The sequence below is a fragment of the Ammodytes marinus genome (genome assembly GCF_949987685.1).
Source record: "Ammodytes marinus genome assembly, chromosome: 4".
NCBI classification, from domain to species: domain Eukaryota; kingdom Metazoa; phylum Chordata; class Actinopteri; order Uranoscopiformes; family Ammodytidae; genus Ammodytes; species Ammodytes marinus.
The window spans coordinates 19,117,398-19,137,967 of NC_137233.1; the positions used below are offsets into that span (position 1 = coordinate 19,117,398).

At 41.0% G+C, this 20,570-nt stretch overlaps 1 protein-coding gene across 1 annotated transcript in view; it reads left to right on the forward strand.

Moving 5' to 3' along the window:
- Nucleotides 1-10,203, forward strand: part of epha8 (eph receptor A8) — a gene marked incomplete at both ends in the record, with an annotated part of 137,672 nt that extends 127,469 nt beyond the window's left edge. Inside the window, 4 exons of the mRNA XM_080026042.1 lie at nt 6,652-6,801; nt 7,433-7,623; nt 8,973-9,131; nt 10,089-10,203. Coding sequence (XP_079882168.1) covers nt 6,652-6,801; nt 7,433-7,623; nt 8,973-9,131; nt 10,089-10,203 — 615 coding nt within the window. The remainder of the gene's footprint in view (nt 1-6,651; nt 6,802-7,432; nt 7,624-8,972; nt 9,132-10,088) is intronic.
- Nucleotides 10,204-20,570: the final 10,367 nt, after the last annotated feature.

Consider the following 20,570-nt stretch of genomic DNA (forward strand, 5'->3'; position numbering starts at 1 on the left):
GCATTAAGTGTTCCAAATGTTGAACTTCCGATCTCATATATCCTTCAAGATCAAATCAATAAGTGCCTGCCAAGAGAAAAATAATCTCCTTTCTCTCTGGGCATTAGATTACCTGAACATTTGGGCAAATGTACGTATGTCTTCATCATTTTTTAATTTACCTGACAAGTTCAAATGTGTATATGTTATTCTTGTATAACCTTTATTCTTTGATGGCTGATATCTGGCCAAGACAGTATCATCAAGACAAATGCAACAGTGCAAAAGCAATACAAACACAATCAAAGCCGCATGAAAGCGAGAGCAAAGTATAATCATATTTGTAAGTGCTCCAGAGAGCAGTCCAATATTAAAGCTGCGGCCTGGTGGGAACCAATGGATTAAGAAGAAAGGTTAAAGCTGGGAACACACCGCACTGGCCGCGCGGCGAGATTACATACAAAGTCAATGTACTAGCGCGTGGCTGCGCGTCCACCCAATAATCGGCGTCCAGCGGCCGGCGGCGGGGGCTTGCGCGGCGCGTGGCCGCGCCTCATGAGAGGCGCGTGAATCGGGAGCGCGGCCATTAGCGGCGCATAGAAATTGTGTCATCGAAGGAGCGTGAATCGAAGGCTTGTGCGGCGAGCACGGCGCCGCAGAAAAAGATGAAATTTTTCATCTTTTTCTGCAGCGCCGCCGGGCACCGCGCCTCCACAGCCAATCAGCGTTGAGATTGCCCGGTGGCGGTGGTCTGCAAGACGAGGTGGGCGTGTGGAGTGAGGACATCGGGCTTCCAATACATTCTGCAAATATGTGTAGGCTATTTTGCATCTGTTTAGCTGTTGGTTGTACTTTAGCCAAGGTAGCGCCGGTTAGCATAGTGAAACTCACCCAGCTGTGTGCTGTTCCTGAGGATAATATGAACCCAAAGTTGATGGCAGTGTCCGTGTGGAATTCTAGTACAGCGAAGCACCGGTGTTGTCCTCCGTCAGCCGGCACACTTTCACTTTCAGGTAGGCTGATGTCTGCCTTTATTTGTGCTGCTGAGCACACACTGCTGTTGTTAATGTGTTTAGTATGTTGCTGAATTGCTGTTAATGTGTGTGTATTTGCGATCGGGGTGCGTGTTCAGGCTGTTTAATGATATTTGTGACAAGACTGCCGCTGGTTACACAGTGAACCTACATCTGTATTTTTTGGCACAGCTGGACCATGTTATTGTTGTTGTTGCACCGTAAGTGTGACAGGTCTGATCTCGGCGTCGGCGTCAGGAATATATGGCCCAATATGATCAAGCGGCGAGCCTCCTGCGGTCACGCAGCCAACCGCCGCCTACTATGAGGCGGCGGTTGGCCGTGGCGGCGACTGCGGTGAACATGGCCCAATATGACCAAGCGGCGAACCTCCTGCATTCACGCGGCCAACCGCCGCAGGCGGCCAATGCGGTGTGTTCCCAGCTTTAGGCAGTTCCTTCCAGAGTCAGATGCTATCAGCACACATGTGGAAATCAGCATTTTACAAATGTTGTGTTGAACTCAATTAAAGGTGGAGTCAGCTTTTCTGGAGAATGCTTGTTGAGCGTTTTTTTGTCAAAATCTCCTCACGATTCACTACCTGTCAGTACTGTGTTTGGCTTGAAAAAATCCTGTGTTAATACACAGCCTAGGATCTGTAAACAGGCATGTTGCTAGCTACGGTGGATCCCCTCTGTTTACATACCTGTACCCCTAGGCTCTGTATTAATCCCCAAGTTGTTGTTGTTTTTTCAGCGAGTACACACAGTACAGATTGTGAGGAGATATTCACTGATTTTGACCAAAAGTGATTTTGACAACCAGCGTTCTTGCGACTCGCTGACTCTACCTTTTAAAGCACAGCAATCGCATTACAGAAAGCAAGGTAATGAGCTTCACTCAGAGACAGTCTGAAGGGGAAAATGGATTGTAAAGTTGCCTGGAAACCTAAATTAAGCTGCCCACCCTGCAGAATCTAGCAACAAAGTCACTTTGAAAAAAACTTGAGAGCGTTGAGATCAAGAGTTAAGGCTGGACAATTCCAGTGGGACATGTTGCTGCTTTTAACATTTAGCAGGACATCCAGACTACTTTTTGAGAGTGTAACCTTCACATGTTAAAAATAACCCACAGGGAGTGCTTTGTTTGTTGAAGAAGTGATGGATCAATTTGTCAACTTAATTAAGTGTCACTTCTACATGGAGATAATGTAAGTAGTTTGCATACAGTAACTTGCCAACATTTGCAAGTCTATTCCTGTCTTGGCCTGCAACACATGCTCACACTGGCTCTGTTCAGTATTTTTAACCGCAGTGTAATTTAGCTTTATGATTTTATCTGCATTTACTCTGTAAAGTATTTTAGGTCATACTTTACTAAATTATCAGTATATTTATTTTACATCTGGTTACTTGATGATTAGCATTCTACACACAAAACCTAAACACAGCGTATAATGTGCATGCACGGTTACAAATGCAGAACAGTATGTTGAGCGGTCAATAAGCCAATAGCTGTAACATTGAACTGCTGTTTGCACATTAAGGCATCAGTACTTTAAACTATAATATACTGTACATAATAGCAGTATAAATAGGTTCTTAAACATGGACCTCTTTGGTACAGAGGATAAACATATACTGTATAAGGCTTAAGATTTACACCTGTATTAGTTGCTAGGATGCATCCTTTTTTGATTTTGGTCTTTTCAGGAGTTTGTTGACAAGAAAAACTCAGAATATAGCCAAGATGGACGCGTTTGATTCTCTAACCTCAATGTCTTATAGATAGATAGTGTCACATCCCGGCTCAAGGGAAGGACAACGAGGAAACCACACAAGATAATTAGTTTAACCAAATAATAATTTATTTAAACCAAGATAATTAGTTTAACCAAATAATAATTTATTTAAGCCAAGTTTAAAGTAAGTACTAAGTGGTGCATGAATATCAGTAATCAGTAATGGGTGCTGTGTCTGTGTGAGTGAAGAATGTAATATATGTGCAAAACAAAACTACCTAAGCAAATCGCAAATCCCAAATCCCAAAGCAACGCAACGCAACGCAACGCAACGCAACGCAACGCAACGCACCGCACCGCACCGCACCGCAAAACAAACCATACATCAAGGGAGGGAGACCCAAGTGGCTGATTCCTGCAGCTTATATAGCTGAGGAGATCAGCCAGCATGGGTGTTTGTAATTAGCAATCAGCTCCTGGAAGCCTGCCAATCAGGAGGTGCCAGGAGCTGTCACGATAGATAGATAGATAGATAGATAGATAGATAGATAGATAGATAGATAGATAGATAGATAGATAGATAGATAGATAGATAGATAGATAGATAGATAGATAGATAGATAGATAGATAGATAGATAGATAGATAGATAGATAGATAGATAGATAGATAGATAGATAGATAGATGGATGGATAGATGGATGGATACTTTATTGATGCCAAAGGAAATTCGGTCCACCCCCCTACCTCTGTTAAAACTGTACAAAAGAAAATAAAGTAACCCAAAAACATTTAATGTAAACAAATTAAAACTAAATTAACCCATAAGAACCCAGACCCATTTCTCCTTAAAGGAAAAATATGGCAGATATAACACAGACCAAGTGGACCACAAAGAACACATTTCTGAAGTTTTTTTTCAAATACTACCCCTTAATGTCAAAGATCTGTGATGTGACACATATGTCACATTGGGCGTTTATGGTAAATGTATTCCTTAATTGAGAATGAATCAACATGACAGTTTTTTCTGCTTAGTAACACACATTTGCATTTTTATTTGCATTTCCACAACATATATCAATATTGTGACTTTAACAGTTCTGTTTAACAACAAATTATTTTGAAGATTTGTTTTATGGTATGGTAAATGGACTTATATAGCGCTTTATCTCCATTTTTCACAGACTCAAAGCGCTTTACATTGTTTTGTACACATTCACCCAATCACACACCGATAGCAGCAGCTACCACGCAGGGTAACTACGCTAACTACTACTAAGCTAACTATCGGGAGCAGTTTGGGGTTCAATGTCTTGCCCAGGGACACTTTGACATGTGGCGGGGAGACGGGGGATCGAACCTCCGACCCTGTAGCCTGGTGCTACCAGACCATTGTACTTCATTTCATTTGTACAGAAGGTCTGGCAGTGCTGTAATTGGCAAACGTTCACTCATGGAGGCGGGTGTCTGTTAAAGTTTAAAACTATTGGATCTGCCCAGTGCCACTCTGGATTAGCCAACCAATCGCATAACGTTTGGTCGTCACGTGTGTCATGAGCCGGCTTCTGGCAACTGAAACTGGAGCGCGACTTTGACGTCATCGTTCTCAGCCACTCGCTCTGTTCGCTGATTGGACCGGCTGTCGAATCTCCGGCAAAACTGGGAAATGGGCTGTACATCCAGACTGACTACTGAAGGGAAAATTAAATTTGGCCGGAAGTAGGCGGGCGGGCGGAGCCAGGCTACCGACCCTGCACACCAGAGGCGAACTCCCTACCCACTTCGCCACTGCGCAAACTGAATAGAATCACATAACATTGCCTCATTGGAGCACCTCTCAACAAGCTACTGTTGTCATGGTCTGTCTTTGTCCTGTCTTGTTTTGGTGGTTACCTGTGTTTCCTGTTTTATTTTGGTATGTCTGTCTTGTTCCTTCCCATGTCCTGTCAAGTTTCCCTCTTGTTGATGGCTGTTCCCGCCCCTAATGTGCTGCACCTGTCCCTCGTTGTCTGCCCTGTCTTGTGTGTGTATATCCCTGTGTGTCTTTGTTCCCTGTCTGAGTATTGTACCTGTTGGTGAGTCTGTCCCTGTGTTCCATGTGCCTAGCCTTTTTGCGCCTCTTGGAGTTTTTGGAAGGAATAAATAGTCTTCTAGTGAAACTGTCTGCATCTGAGTCCTCCTTGCCTGCCTGTCTGCCACTCACCGTAACAGAATACTCAGACCAGGTATGGACCCAGCAGACAGATATTTTGAGGTCGAGCTTGAGGAGGTAACATTAACCATTTCTTGCCTCAAGAAAGCCTGGGAGAAAGGCCCCACACTCGACCACCGAGAGGCAGCCTTGACACTGGCACACCGAGCTGTGGAGCTACAGCCTTGGCTTGGGGAGTCCCTACCAGAGTGGGCAAAGAGCTTTTTATACCCTCCTGAGTTTTGGGCTGCCAGCACAAGCCCAAGCCTCTGCCCCCGGTCCACAGCTTCAAGCCTCTGCCCCCGGTCCCCAGCTTCAAGCCTCTGCCCCCGGTCCCCAGCTTCAAGCCTCTGCCCCCGGTCCCCAGCTACAAGCCTTTGCCCCCGGTCCCCAGCTTCAAGCCTCTGCCTCTGGTGAGTTTGGATTGCCTTCCATTACCACAATGCTCTCCAGCTTCCGAGTCGACCTCGGCCTCCAGCAGCAAGCTCCAGTCGCTGGCTTCCAGCAGCAAGCTCCAGTCCCCGGCCTCCAGCAACCAGCATGCTAGCTACCAGCCCCAGCATGCTAGCTACCAGCTCCTGAAGGCGCTCAAGCAACCACACAAACACTGTCCAGTTCCTGAGCCCACTACACACTTTCTTGAGGGGACCCGCCCTCTAGGCCTGCCAGGGGAGGCCTGCTTTTCTCCAAGAAAATTGTTGTGTTTGGTTGTGGCACTTCATCTATCTACATCACTTGATTCACTAGAGTCTGAATCGCCACACCACTCCCTCTCCATTTCTTTTTTGTTGGGAGTGTAATCAGGGTCCTCTGGGTCTTCATCCAAGCAATTGTCGTCACAGCCTTCAAATTCACTTTCATCTCCCATGATGATCTCAAGTGCATTCTCAACAGTGTAGTGCTTATTCTCAGTCATACATAAGAAAAAATAAAACAATTAGCCTACTACATTCAAATGGGACCAGCATAGGACAGTGAATTGTGTTTGTTTTATTTACAGATATGCAAAAATAGTTTTGTAATATATTTGATCAATAACATAATAATTTATCATTATTTTTTTATTATATATGTTCAAATGTACTTTGAATTGCACAAAAGAACATCTATTAATTCAAAATAATTGAAACAGCGTAGCTAATTGAGCGGCTTATTACCATTCTTGTTATTGTGACAAATATGTCACATCAGAATTTCCAAGAATATTTTAAGGCTAAAACCCGATGTGACATATACGTCACAGCGATATTTTCCTAACTTGTTCTACATTAATTTATTCATGAAATATGGTCAGACTAAGTTAAATGTAATAAAGGACACCTTATTAACGCATTATAATTGTTAAATGGGTTTAAACTCACCTTTAGTAACAAAAAAAAAGATTTTTAAAATGAGCTGGGTCCTTCACTTGTGTGCACATGTCACAATGCAATTTTTGGGAGGTCACTTCCTGACATAGTCACATGACTGTCACATTACCACCACACCAGGACGTTGAGTATATGTCACTTAGGGACTTAATGAGTAAAAGTCAACAAAAAAGCTGTATATGGAAGATTGTAGGACATTCAAAGTGTGTGTTACGTGGGTGTCACCATGGGTCCTTATGGGTTAAAACTTGCAAAAAATAGAAATATAAACTACGTGTTAAAAGAAATACAATGTTTAAATCTATCTCAGAAGGTCAAATACACCCTTGTGAAAAGTGTTCTGTGTTCCTGACAGGGAGGGAAAATCCCAATCCGCTGGACGGCCCTGGAGGCCATCGCTTACAGGAAGTTCTCCTCGTCCAGTGACGTGTGGAGCTACGGCGTGGTCATGTGGGAGGTCATGTCATACGGAGAGCGCCCATACTGGAACCTCACCAACAGAGACGTGAGCACTCTTTGTTGTTGACCATAGCCAGTGTTGAACCACATGTAATTAAACTAGTAGTTTTACTACATCAGATCACCTACATTCATATTTAGCATAGTGATTCAGGTAGTTAAATTACTTTTTCTTTGACCTTTTCTGAGTAGTTAACTACTGATAATAAAAAAATTAGGCAAAAAAAAGAGGAGGACTGAAATTCACCTTTCAGGAAGCTGGATAGTCAGCTCATCTGTGAAAATAGTCAGTTATTGTTTTGAATGTGTTTTTGTTTACATTTCTTATTTATAATGTTATTTTTTTGGTTCATGTATGACCTGTGTAAAACAGATTGGCCCTGTTAGTTTCTGGCATTTTCTTGTTGGCATGTGACTTTTTTGTGTTTTATTTTACATTGCCAATTTGATTACTTATTTCACAAAGTAGTTTGAACTACTTTTTCTAGCTTGAGTAAACCAAACTGGATTCCTCCCTACGGTAGCTCTGCTTTACAGTTCAACTCTAGTGTGAAGTTATTGGTTGTTTGTAAAGCTTTCAAAGAAACTTCCCCAACACTGACCATACCTATCCTGCAAACCATTTTCAGAGCAGACAATGTTGATAGTTCCATCCATATTGTGCCGTACATGTGCAGGTGATCAAATCAGTGGAAGAGGGCTACAGGCTGCCTGCTCCGATGGGCTGCCCCGGGGCTCTGCACACACTCATGCTGGACTGCTGGCAGAAGGATCGCAACGAGAGGCCGCGCTTCTGCCAGATAGTCACTGTTCTGGACAAGCTAATCCGCAACCCGGAGAACCTGAAGTCTATGGACATGCTCTGCAGGTGGGTGGACCACCGCATAGAGCCATATTTACAGCAAAGCATTATGGATGCATCGTGTCACGTGCCGAGGTTGACTTTTGATTTAATTTGCCGTGATAGTCCTCAAAAATGTTATCATACATTGGGAACATGTGATTAGCGGGATTATTAGTGGAGTCAGTGATTCTGGAAAATGCTTTTTTTGTCATAATAGGTGAATATTTCCTCTCGATCCATTACCTATTGTGTTTGGCTGGAAGGAAATCCAGTGTTGATATACATCCTAGGCTCTGTAAAACTGGTATGTAAACAAAGGGTATGTAAAGAAAGAGAGCACACCGTAGGTAGCAACATGCCCCTTTACAGAGCATTTGCTGTGAATTAACACTGGATTTATTTTCAGGGCAAACACACATTACAGACAGGTAGCGGATTGTGAGGAGATATTGCTGATTAAAACAAAACAAAATTAAAGATATTTTAGCGGTTTATTGAACGTTGAGGGGAGAAAATACAGAGTGGAAAATGGGGAGAGAAAGGGGGATGACATGCAGTAAAGGTCAATGGGTCGACAAGGACTGAGCCTATAGGGTGGGCGCTCTAGCCACTACTTCACGGAGCACCCCGATATTGATGATCTTTCTCCAGAGCATTCTCCAGGCTTGCTGACTCTACTTAAAGCCACAAATCAAAAGCATTGATCTCCTGGACAATATACATGACGGACTGTTACGTTACTAAGTTAGTATCCTGGGTGTGGGAAGGCAGAGTAAATCCAATCTCATCCAACAACTGTCGAACATGAGCGCAGCGGGATAAAGTTGCCATTTAAAGTTACCCTCAAAGTTCAGGTCCAGAGCCAGCGATCCTGTTCATTTTTCCCATAAGCTCATCTCTTGATAGACGCGCTGTGCCTTAAGTACAAGCCTATCTGTGATATTGACATTGATCCGCTGTGAATGTAGGAGCGGGCTTTTGAGAGGACACATGGGCTAAAGCTAAAGTTCTGTGTTAAATTGCTCTGTTCACATCCCAGGTCAGTGGCGCATGGCACTTTGCGTCTGGCGTGAGGGCGATACAAGTATTAGGGAGAGTGTTAGCGATTCCTCCCTGTTTTCATCTACCCCAATGCTGCTGCAACCACAGCAGACACCTTCTTCTCTATCATTTTAACTGCCATTGATTTTCTGCCTCGGCTACGTGCACATTTCAAAGTCCCTGCTATTTCCCCCTTGATCACTTTTTCACCCTTTTCTCGTTTTCGGGCTATCTACGTACGACTACTCTTTTTGTCTTGCCATTCATCTTCCTCTCTCTCCCCGTCTATCTTTGGCCATCTCTCTCTCTCTCTATCTCTCTCTTGAATGCAGTTTAAACAGTCCTCCCCTGATGGAGAGAGCCATCCCAGACTTCAGTAGCTGTAACTCAGTCAATGAGTGGCTGGACACCATCAAGATGGGCCGCTACAAGGAGCACTTTGCAGCAGGGGGTTACCACACTCTGGGACACATCATAAGCATGAACCAAGGGTAAGTTCTGTGACCAATGACGGAGAGTGATAACAGCTCAGAGGTGATGGTGAGCTGTTAGATGTAGGGGTGTCCCCGACTAAGAATTTACATAGTTGAATATGATTGGTCGAATCTTGCCTGTTGGACCAAATGTGGATTCATGTTTGTTTTCCTTTCGGCTCAATGATCCATATTCTCAATTGGGACATTGGCTTCCATTTTTCAAAGAACATTTTACAGTATAATAGGCTGTTAATTGTGTCACAAAAGGCCTTGTTTCATGATTTATTGGGAGAAACCAAGCAATTCCATGTAAAATCAGACATTCAACAACCGCCTGAAGCCGGACTTGAATGATTCTTGTGTTATAACCACATTTTACTACTATTCGACTGTGAGATTGGCAGTCAAATCAGGCTACTTCAATCGAATACTCAACTAGTCGGGGTCAACCTCCTATTAATATCCCATAAAGCTTTGCAAATCTTCAGCAAGAAGATCTAAGATTGGACGAAAGACAGCCACAAATAACGATAATTATCGTATTTATTTAGTCAAGTCGTTTTTGTTTATTCACACATAGTGAATGTAGCAAGCATGTCAAAGAAGATTGTTAGCATCTTGCTAACGTTAACTAGCTCGTTGCGACACAGCACGCCATCGGCAACTGCTGATGACGTAGCGTTAAATGTTCTTTTATGGTGTTTGACATGACACATTATCGCCACCTACTGGCCTAAAGTTATTAGGTCAGCTTTTTCAATCGTTTTCTGCATTGTCGTTTGTATGGACATTCTAAACCACTGTGGTGTGTTTAAGAAAAACACACAAATATCCATGGACGTGTGGACATAAAAGAAAGCATTTAAGTGTAATGGATCACTAAAATAAATGTGTTTTATGTGTTTGTATTTGTGTGTGTGTGTGTGTGTGTGTGTGTGTGTGTGTGTGCGTGCGTGCGTGTGTGTCTTGAAGAGACATCCAGAGGCTCGGGGTGACGTTGATGGGCCACCAGAAGAAGATCATGACCAGCGTCCAGCTAATGAGGGCGCAAGTCCTCAACAAGAGTGTGCCGTCTGTGCACGTATAACTGCGACTTTTATGATGAAATCTATAATAAAAAAAACACAGGCTTCTATAACGTCTAAAAGGGACCCTGTGGAATGTGAGATGGTCTGTTTATAAGCGGGGAAAAAAGAAAAAGTATGGGAACTTCACAAGACTTTTTCTTCAAGAAAATTGAAGAGCAAAACGTGAAAGGTTTTCAAACGAAGGAGCACGGTTCAACATGACTACTTTGGGACAAGTCCGACCTTTCTTCTGTTTCTTTCCTATTCGACTGCATATACTGAGTTTTAAATGTCTTGTTTATAAATGGAAAGACTTGCCTTAATCACCACAAATGATTTTAATTTAATTGTGAGAGAGAAGCGAATTTTATCAATCATGAATTTATCAGAGAGATATTATTTAGTGAGAGATGTAAAGAGTAGGGCCGGGCCGTTTTTCAAATGTTTCTGATGATATGACACTCACTGCCTCTCCAGCAGTAACAGCTTGAGAGGCCCGGAAGGGGGTTTTGAGTCCGAAAACAGTGGATGAAAAAGTGAGATAGGGCTCACCCGAGTTGCCAGATCCTCTCCACTCCACAGTCGGAGAAGACCTATTTCACCCCAGGCTATTAATACCAACAAAAAGGCACATTTCTCCACCGTCCAACCTTGATGAATGATTCCCTGAAGCTCTCTGCCCAGTTCCCAAGCTGTACGGCGCACAAACTACTACTTGTACTTGGAAAGATGTGTATGTGATTCAGTTACAGTGCACTTTATTCTACAATCTCTCTGTGTTGGCGAGGCTATGCTGTTGTGACACAAATCGACTCTCAGCCACAGTGTTGGTGTGTGAAAGGACCAGCTGTTTTGAAAATATGAGATAAATAATCTTACTATACTGTATAAAGTCCCCCTGAAGAGACAGAGGTATCCAACATTCATTGGTGTTAAGTAGCTCACTCAGGAGATTTGTTTTCGAAAATTTCTTCTAAATGGCACTAACCTGAAAAGGAAATAAATGTCAATAACAAAGTAAAGTAACACTTTACAATAAGGGTACATTAATTAACATGTATTTAATGCTTAGGTAATGCTAACAATGGTTAGTTAATGCTGATTAAGCATTAACTAACTGTTAATGCTTAGTTAATGCTTGGTAAGGAATTTACTACGCTTAGTTAACCAATGCTTAATTAAGCATTAACTAAGCATAACAGTTAGTTAATACTTAGTTGATGCTCATTAAGCACTAACTAAGCAGTTACTATCAGCTTCGTTAATGTTTATTAACGAAGCATTAGATAAGCATTAACTAAAAGTTCATTAATGTACACTTATTGTAAAGTGTTACCGTCAAATACAAGCAATATAGGTTTGAATAGGCATACAACATAATGTTTCAAATCAGGTTCAAATGTATAGAAGATATATTTTGAATAAACTTCAAACGTGTTTCAAACCTTATTCACTTTTGGTTGCCACAGTTTTACCGGACCTTGTAGGTTGATAAGTGAATCCTAACTAAAGGTTCACACACACAACACATACAACCATACTTCCAGTGAGTCCTGACCACTAAGCAAACTTGAAGAACATTGAGATGTGGTTGAAATATCTAAGTGGACCCTGAATAACGATTCTTTCAGTTAAATTGTTTCTACAGTTTGAGTGTATTTAAAATGCTAAAAGAATAAATCATATTGAACATTATTTTAGTATATTACTATATATACTTCTCAAGGCATGTCAGGCTACATGCTTTTCTTTTTGTGCTTTCAGATACAGAAAAAAACATTTTGCTGTAGCATGATGGCTTTTTTTAAATGCATTTGGAAGATTCCTTTATCTAAAAGAAATGTATTTGACTGATATGATTGCAAAAAATAACATAATTTAACATATATTTTTTGCTTCTATTTTTTTTAGCTAAATAGCTGGCATTAACTTAAACTGACAACTCAATGGCAACTCCAGTTCCCAATACATTATCAAGTGTGTAAGCGAAGGTGTACAACAGCAGAGTGCTAATTAGCTAAGCAGAATGTTGGTTCACGTACTGCTGCTAAAATATCTAGATCAGGGGTGTCCAAACTACGGCCCGCGGGCCAACTGCGGCCCGCGGCCCGCTTTTTATTGGCCCGCAGCCGATTTTAAAAATATAATGTAATATGGCCCTTTGAAAAAAAATATATATATATATATTTTTTTTTTTTGCATTTCTTAGTTAACCCACTAGTGCAGGGGTGTCCAACACTGATTGATTGGCCCGGGGCACATTTTAAAAATATAATGTAATATGGCGCTTTTAATTTTTAAATAATTTAAATGCACTCATTATATTACTGAGAAATATGTCCCATAAAAGAAAAAGAGCAACAAGCCCATCCCAGAGGACCCTGAATAATATTTTATTTTAAATTAATATTATTATGGAAAATCTATGTGTCCTTCTCCAATAGCTTCTATTTCATCTGACAGTGTCTCCATTTTTTTTTTCATTCAAAATTCTTCAGATTTAGCCTCTTAATTTCCCTCTCAAAGTGCACCAGATTCATGCATTTCACTTTAAAAACTTAAAAAAATCTCCCGAGGGGGCATACCCCCAGACCCCCCTAGGAGGGTCGGGACCTCGGCTGGATACTATTTTCACCCTGCTGGACATTGGACGCAAAGGCAGAAAACACTGGGTGTATCATCGGCATATAAACAAGAGGGGAAATGTGTCTGTTTGATGTGCGAGGAAAGTGTTGCCGTGAAGAAGGATTACAATTTACGAAGACACTATGAAACTAAACATCAGAGCAGCTACATGTCCTGATAAATGTGTTATTTTTGCAAAGTGGCCCGGCCCTTCGTAGATTTTTCTGTATGTGGCCCTCAGTGAAAAAAGTTTGGACACCCCTGATCTAGATGTATTAAATAATAAATAAATATCAGTGAAAGAATCCAGCAAATTACCTCAATGGCTGCTGAATTCTGTTTCTGCTGCTACACAACACTTGAAACAGTTTTACAAAATGTAACAGTGGTCCATGATTATTATTTTTTTTTTAAATAAAAGTATCCTAAAGTAGCCCATGACTGCCAAACCTCAAAATTTTTCTTCAACAATTTATATTCCCTTGAACATTCCCTTAAAACTCTCTCTCTCTCTCTCTCTCTCTCTCTCTCTCTCTCTCTCTCTCTCTCTCTCTCTATATATATATATATATATATATATATATATATATATATATATATATATATATATATATATATATATATATAATATAATATAATATAATATAATATAATATATAATATATCCACTTTATATAATATAAAGTGGATATAGAAAACGTTAAATCAAAATAAATATACTGTACATTTTATTTAGCTTTCAACCAAAATAAGTAATTCATTAGGGTTGAGTGTCCATAAGGCCACAGTTTCTACATCTTCCCAATAATGATTGTGAGAGGGTGTGTTACAACTGAAGGTCCGCTCATGCTCTTGGCTTTTATGAACGGAATGGCTACAAAGTTCATATCTGAACACTTCTGTTTGTGTGAATGCTGGGAACATAGTGCACATAAGCTAAGCAAGACTGTAAAATAAAGTGTAACTTCTGTATAAATGTGATGACAATGTTTGCCTCAGTGTTGGTGAAAGGGGTGAAGAAGAACAAGTAGGTAGAATGTTTATATTGAAATGCTCTCAAAAGTACATAATCAGGCCCTAATTTATAACCCCCTCCCCCCCCCTCCCTCCCTCCCTTCCACCTCCCTCTCCGTGCCACCAAGAGAATGTATTTTTCTTGTGCACCTCCGTAGGTTTTCCTCTAGATGATTGATGTCAGTTTTTATTAACCTCGTGATATTTCTGGAATATGTATCATAGTGGCATTTCACTAATGGTTTCAAAGGGTTGATTTTTATCTTCGTTGGGGATGCCTTTGAAGACACTGGACTTGATCTGAAAAGCCCATATTTTATAAAAAGTTAGCATATGTTTTTGCTAGATGAATTGATTTATAATGTATACAGCAAGTCACTGGAAGGAAGGGGAAAAAACAAACAACTGGATTTATTCACATTATCTCATTATTTATTCATACATACATGCATTTGTTTTCCAAATAGTACAACTGAGAGGATTTATTACAGTTGATGAATCATCCTTGTTGCTAATGATAAATGTGCAAACTGTCCATAAATACACAATAAAGGAACGTTTGTCTGTGTGTGACTGCAACAGTGATTTTCCGACTTTTTCTAATACGACGGTGAGTTGGTGTCGCCCACAATTCAGTTACCCAAGCCATCATAAACATTGTTTTGTCGGTTAAAATAACGGTAACATAATGTATGCACATTTTAAGGTTAATATTTTTAATTTGAGTCTTCTACTGAAAATTGTTTTCATGGGGTAGTGTCCAAAAATAAACTTTATATTTCTCGTATTGTAATTGCTGAATCTCTGAAACACTCTATTTTAGAGACTGTCTATTTAAGCCACGCCTTCCAAACAGCTTAGTCTGCTCTGATTGGCAGGTTTGAATTTAGCTGCCAATGAGATTCCGGGGTAATCTGGGGACGTGTTTATCACAGGAGTTGGTAATCAAGGGGATTGGAGAAATCTGACTTCTGACTGGTTTTGAACACAGGTTTCACAAAGGTGGAGAAAAAGAGAGATGGTTGTTTTTTTCTCATAATTTGATAGTCTCTTGTCACACTGGGGACCCATATTGATGTTGAAAAAACATGAAAAAATTTATTTTGCTCAATAGGTGACCTTTAACAATGGATCAGATGACTACATGACAATGTGAAAGGTTTGCTCACAGTGTGAAACCTGCAGAGATTTTCATCCAACTTTGAAGTATCCCACAGCTCAAGCAGGGCGATTTGATTTGTCACAAGTTACTATTTAGGTGTAATCAGTACATCAAGGAAAATAATACATTGAATGTTGGAAAAAAAAACTTTTTTGATGGATTTTAGGAATAGTTTTTTTCTTCTATTTTTCAAATCAAATCAGTTTTATTTGTATAGCCCAAAATCACAAATACATTTGTCTCAGTGGGCTTTACATTTCATACAATATGATACAATATGACACCCTGCCCTTACACCCTTAGCTCGGCTGAGAAAAAACTCCCAGTAAAAACCCTTTACCGGGATTAAAAAAAAATTTAAGAAATCTCAGGGAGAGTCGACAAAGTAAGGGATCCCTCTCCCAGGACGGACATACTGCAATAGATGTCATAAGTAGAGAAAATCAGGAAGGAATTTGATCATTGACCAGGCAATTACATGGTAATACTAAAATAAAGTGCGAATAGTGTGGATGCAGGAAGACTTCAGATGCTGCCAGAGGATCCACACCGTCTCATCACCACCAGGGAAAACTAAGGTTTCCAGAGCCGGGATTACATCCCACATCACCAGGTGGCGTCCTTAACCACTGCAACATCTTCAGCGTTGATGGTCCATTCTCAGATGTTACCGGACCAGATCCACATCGTCTTGTCACGACCAGGGAAACTGGAAGAGGACAGACAGGCAACCAATGAGCAAAGCAAAAATGAATTTAAAGATTGAACAAGCAAGCGAGTAGAAAGAGTACTATACTGATGGACGGTGAATCAGTGCTGATGTGAGGCAATAGCAGACGGGGGGAATCCGTTCCTAGGACAGCTGATTCCGCACAGAACTCGGAGTCAGTCGAGTAGCATGGAGAGTGCTTGGTAGACAGAGGGAGAGAACCCCCGGGGCATCGCTCAGCCAATCATGGAAGATAGACAGAGGAGAACAAATGTCAGAGAAATGGTATCAGTTATGCAATTAGCGTCGGCAGGACAATTTTTCAGTGGGAGGACAACCGGTACTCAGGCCCAGACAAACCGAGACCGAGGCAGCTCCTCAGGCTGTTAATAATAACGCTATAACAATGTTAAACAATATGAACACAATTAACATTAAATTACATTGATTTACACTCTACCGTTCCCCACCGACACACAATCGGAGCCATCCCCCCAGACCCAGAGCCTGCCCCCCAGAACCCCGCCCCCAGAGAGCACGCCCCAGTGCGGCACTAGTCCCGAGGAGGACCGGGGCCATAGATAGAGAATAGACAGTATAGAATAGGGAAATAGCCAAATGCACCGCTGCCACGAGGAGCAACCACAGCCGAAACCCCCGGAGGGGCAGCCCGTACAGCCCACTCGGGCCCGCCGGACCGGCCATGCCCAGCCCATGAGGCAAGGCCAGAGGCGCCAAGCACAAAGGGCGCGACGCATCCGCCGCCGCCGCCGCCATCGGCACACCCAGAGCTAGGACCGGCCGGAGGAGTACCGAAGCCGGGCAGCGAAACACAGACGCCAACAGCGACGCCACAGAGCGGACCGCCAGGCAGGGATAAATGATTAAAACAGTTTAAAAACAGTTAAAAACTGTTAAAACGCAAATTGCATAGATTGCTTTCTTCTTCAAATTTGAGGCCCATCTCAAAATAGAAGTCTAATAACTTCTCATGGGTGCGTGGGCTCTGTTGTGGTGGCGGTTTCCAATGTTTCCATGGCGAATAAGTGGGTAAGATATAAATGAATACAACAAAACAACACCGAAACAGTGCACATACCCTAGAAATGTATTTGAAGAAAGGCCTCAGATATAAAGACATTAAATAAATATTGAAATGAAAAAGGATTGAGAGATCTCGCTAAGGTACATACTTTTTTCATCTTTAAATTACTTTTTCTACATGTCTCCAGTTAACTATTTATCTGATTATATTGATAGTAAACCTTGGTATTGTGTCTTAAAAAACACACATACTTTGTGAACAAATCTATAGTGGTAACGATGGGTTTGGAATGGAAGCTATAGCTCAAACCTGTGCCAGGACTTTCATGTTCAGGGCTGAGACTGAAACTATGCTCATTACTAAGTTTTGAATAAATTACATCTGTTGAGGGCTTTACATACACTGCATTCAGCTCCTGATGCACTACACCTCATTATACTGAATCATCTCTAGGTTCTATGTATTAATATTGAAATCAAATGAAATACAAGACATCAATCAGCATGTAGACCTGAATGTGTGACAGCCATCAGTGAGAAATGCACTTGAGGAGCGGTGCATACATAGATAGATAGTATATAAAATGGATGTAGCATCCGGGCTGACCTCAGTTATTCCAACTGCATCCAATCGTCCTATGAGTCACCATCTTGTCAGATAGTTACTCCGCCTCATTTCCTCTTACTGAAAAAGGGCATTGATGTGACGTTGGGTGGAGGGAGATAAGCCCATCTAGCTGATGTATATATTATTCTTAGGTTTAAAAAAGAAAATTTAATAAAAACTAGACTGATAGAAAAAAATTCACCCCCTCAGTGTTGTCATGGAGATATGACCTAAACATACAGACTAGAATGTTTTGTTGTACCAGGCCTTAAAAAGGTTTAATAATGCTGTGAAAATATGGAACTGTTTGTCTGCCATTATTGAAACCTGGCTAAAAAAGTTTCAAAGGTTTGTATGTCTGCGTTTGAAAACTCGACACCTTTGAAAAAAGTGATAGTAGAAAACAGGATTTTGTGTTCTATTTTATCTTCTTAATTTTCACAACCACATTTCAAAGTTAAATTTTTTTCACAACCACATTTTCAAAGTTTTAAATTTTTTAAACCTTGTATATAGGGTTCTGCGAATAGGTGTTCATACATTAAGAAAAAAGTTTTGTAAGGGTGAGTATTTATTTTTAAAAACATTGCAATGTATTTTTTTAGAACTGAGTTTTCAGCACTGACTTTTTTAAGAGATTTGACCACACAGGCGCAAGCTTGTGAGTCACATCATTATTGGCAGTGTTCTCACTGTTCTGTCACTGATTTGTTTTGAAACTCTGAAAATAAAACTTTCTGAAAACCACAATCTGAAAAAATAAAACTATAATGTAATGTAATAACCTTCAGGTCGTCATATTCAACCATTGGTGGAAACTGGCTGAGTTTGCCAAAGACAAGACCTCTTGCCATGCAAACCTCTTTTCTTTTCTATGGATGCCCATCGCAACATCCCATCCTGTTAAAGCATGGAATAAAAGTGTATTGTATGGGAAAGGGCAGGATTGCCCTGTGTACTTGATAACTCAAACTATTTTAATAGGAACTAGAAAAAATCCTGCAGAGATTTTAAAAGTGCAGGCCCCCCGACGCCGACCGCAAGCCCCAAATTTGCGCGATGGTTTTTGGTACATTTTTACCTTGACCTTGAACTGCATTTCCAATTTAGTTGGACATGACACCTTAAATGTTTTTCTGTTATTTGTTTCCAAAAACGTTTGAACATTAAACCCAGGGGAATGGTGACCATCTTGTATTTGGGTCAAATCTGAAAACAAACATTATGGTGGATACTAACCATGTTAAAAAGGATGTATCAAATAAATGCACAATAGATACTTAAATGATTCAAATACTATCACTGTATCAAAAGTTATGGTGAAAAAAGTACTTTTCTGGGACATATGTCGACCATTTTGAAAAATTTGGAATTTGTGCGTGGCTAACGTGTTTTTCGAAAAAGGGTTCCAAAAGGGATATGCACTCAAATGTTGGTGCTTGTATGGCCATTTGAACGATTACTCAAATGAAAATGACATTTTCCTGCTGTACTTTGTTTGCATACCCTTTGTAAACATTTTCCTGCTGTACTTTGTTTGCATACCCTTTGTAAACATACCAGTTTGCAGAGTCTAGGGCTAGGCTGTGAATTAACACCAGAACAGGACAGGAAGCGAATCGTGAGTAGATATTCCCTGATTTTGACAACAACTTGGTCATAAACAAGAAGTATATTTATTCACCCTGAGGTGGTTAATCGGGAAACTTTGCGCTCAATCTGCAACACTCAGGTTGAAAAGCCAATTGACTTTAACTACCTTAATGTTCATTGCTGAGTTTTGGAGTAAATTACTTTTTTCCCCTCTTTCTTCGGTGGGAATGAGGCCCCTGACCCAGCTCTGAATCATCATTCCGATGCTTGAATAGGGGATGAATGGGGCGTTGATGAATCTGCGCGTGAGTAATTGTCCTTTCCTTCACCTTAGGAGGGTCTGTTAGGAGATAATCCCTCTCCTTGGTGTGTAACAAGAGCTAACACAACATCATTAATCTCATTACTATAGGCAGCGTTGCTCTGTTGCCACCCGCGTCCCACGCCCAATTATCAGCCCCACAGCCTCATCCCCCGTGACGACACCCAAAATCCTGCACCAATCGCTAACAACTATCTACATTGTCCCCTTATTGACTTCATATAGAGCAGTGGTGGTAGCGCCTCTGTATCTGCGATCGGAGACCCTTCCTGGGCTGCGCGTGTGTCCTCGCACACACCCTCCGATGTCCCGTGGCTGACTTGCAAAACGGAGCACAAAGCCGATCACGACATGAGTTTTTTTTTCATTTCTTATCGCCGCTCAGCAGGTCCAGATCATATGGGAGCGGCAGACAATGCAGACGGATTGAAAAACTCAAGCGCTAACTGTTGAGTATGCCTCCATCGTCAAGTATAGCACACCTATACACATTCATTAACCAGCTTTCAAATCATAGTCAATACAAGTCATAATTTAGTCTTTGTGTGTGGGAACAAACTTGGTACAATGCAGTTTTTGTATCGTTTGCAAGTGCAGAAGTAATTCCACCAATACATTTCATCAAGTAAACAATCGGTCACTGGGGATTTCATTGTCGGTTTGCACTGCCTGCAGTGGCTGTAAGTAGTTTCAGTTTTGGTTCTTTATTATTTTTATAGTGCTGTGAGGGGGACATTTCCCTTAACAAAACACCAAATATATCTCTTAGCCACCTCTACTTAAGAACACTTTATGTGGCAGAATCTGAAAAAAAGGTGTGCAAATTCATCACCGACTGGATTTTTATAGGACTGACCTGCCGCTGTACTACACTAAATGTGATTTACACGCTTTAAGAGGAAGGGGGATGCTCTGTATACAAAAAACCAAACCGTTGAATAAGCCAAAAAACTCTCAGTTCAGTGTGAGGCCACAGCAATATCATGGAAGCATTGTATTTTGTAAAGAGTAACCTAAACTATACCTGATGACTAGTTGGAAATTCTCCTCTAGGAAATAAAATTCCTATTTGAATTGTGACCAAGGGATATAAGCTGTTCCTTGAGCAATACAGCAAAATATAAGGCCTATTAGTTTACTAGTTTACATACATTTACTTAAGGTTACTGTCTGCTTTCTGCAGATTGTATGTGGATTTTGGTGTGATGCAAATAATTGGTCCCACTAGTACCCAGAATAAGAAAAAACCTTGAGGTGAAAGCAAATGTCATGTATTTAGTAAAGGTCACTAATCTGGTTTTCAAGTTAAGC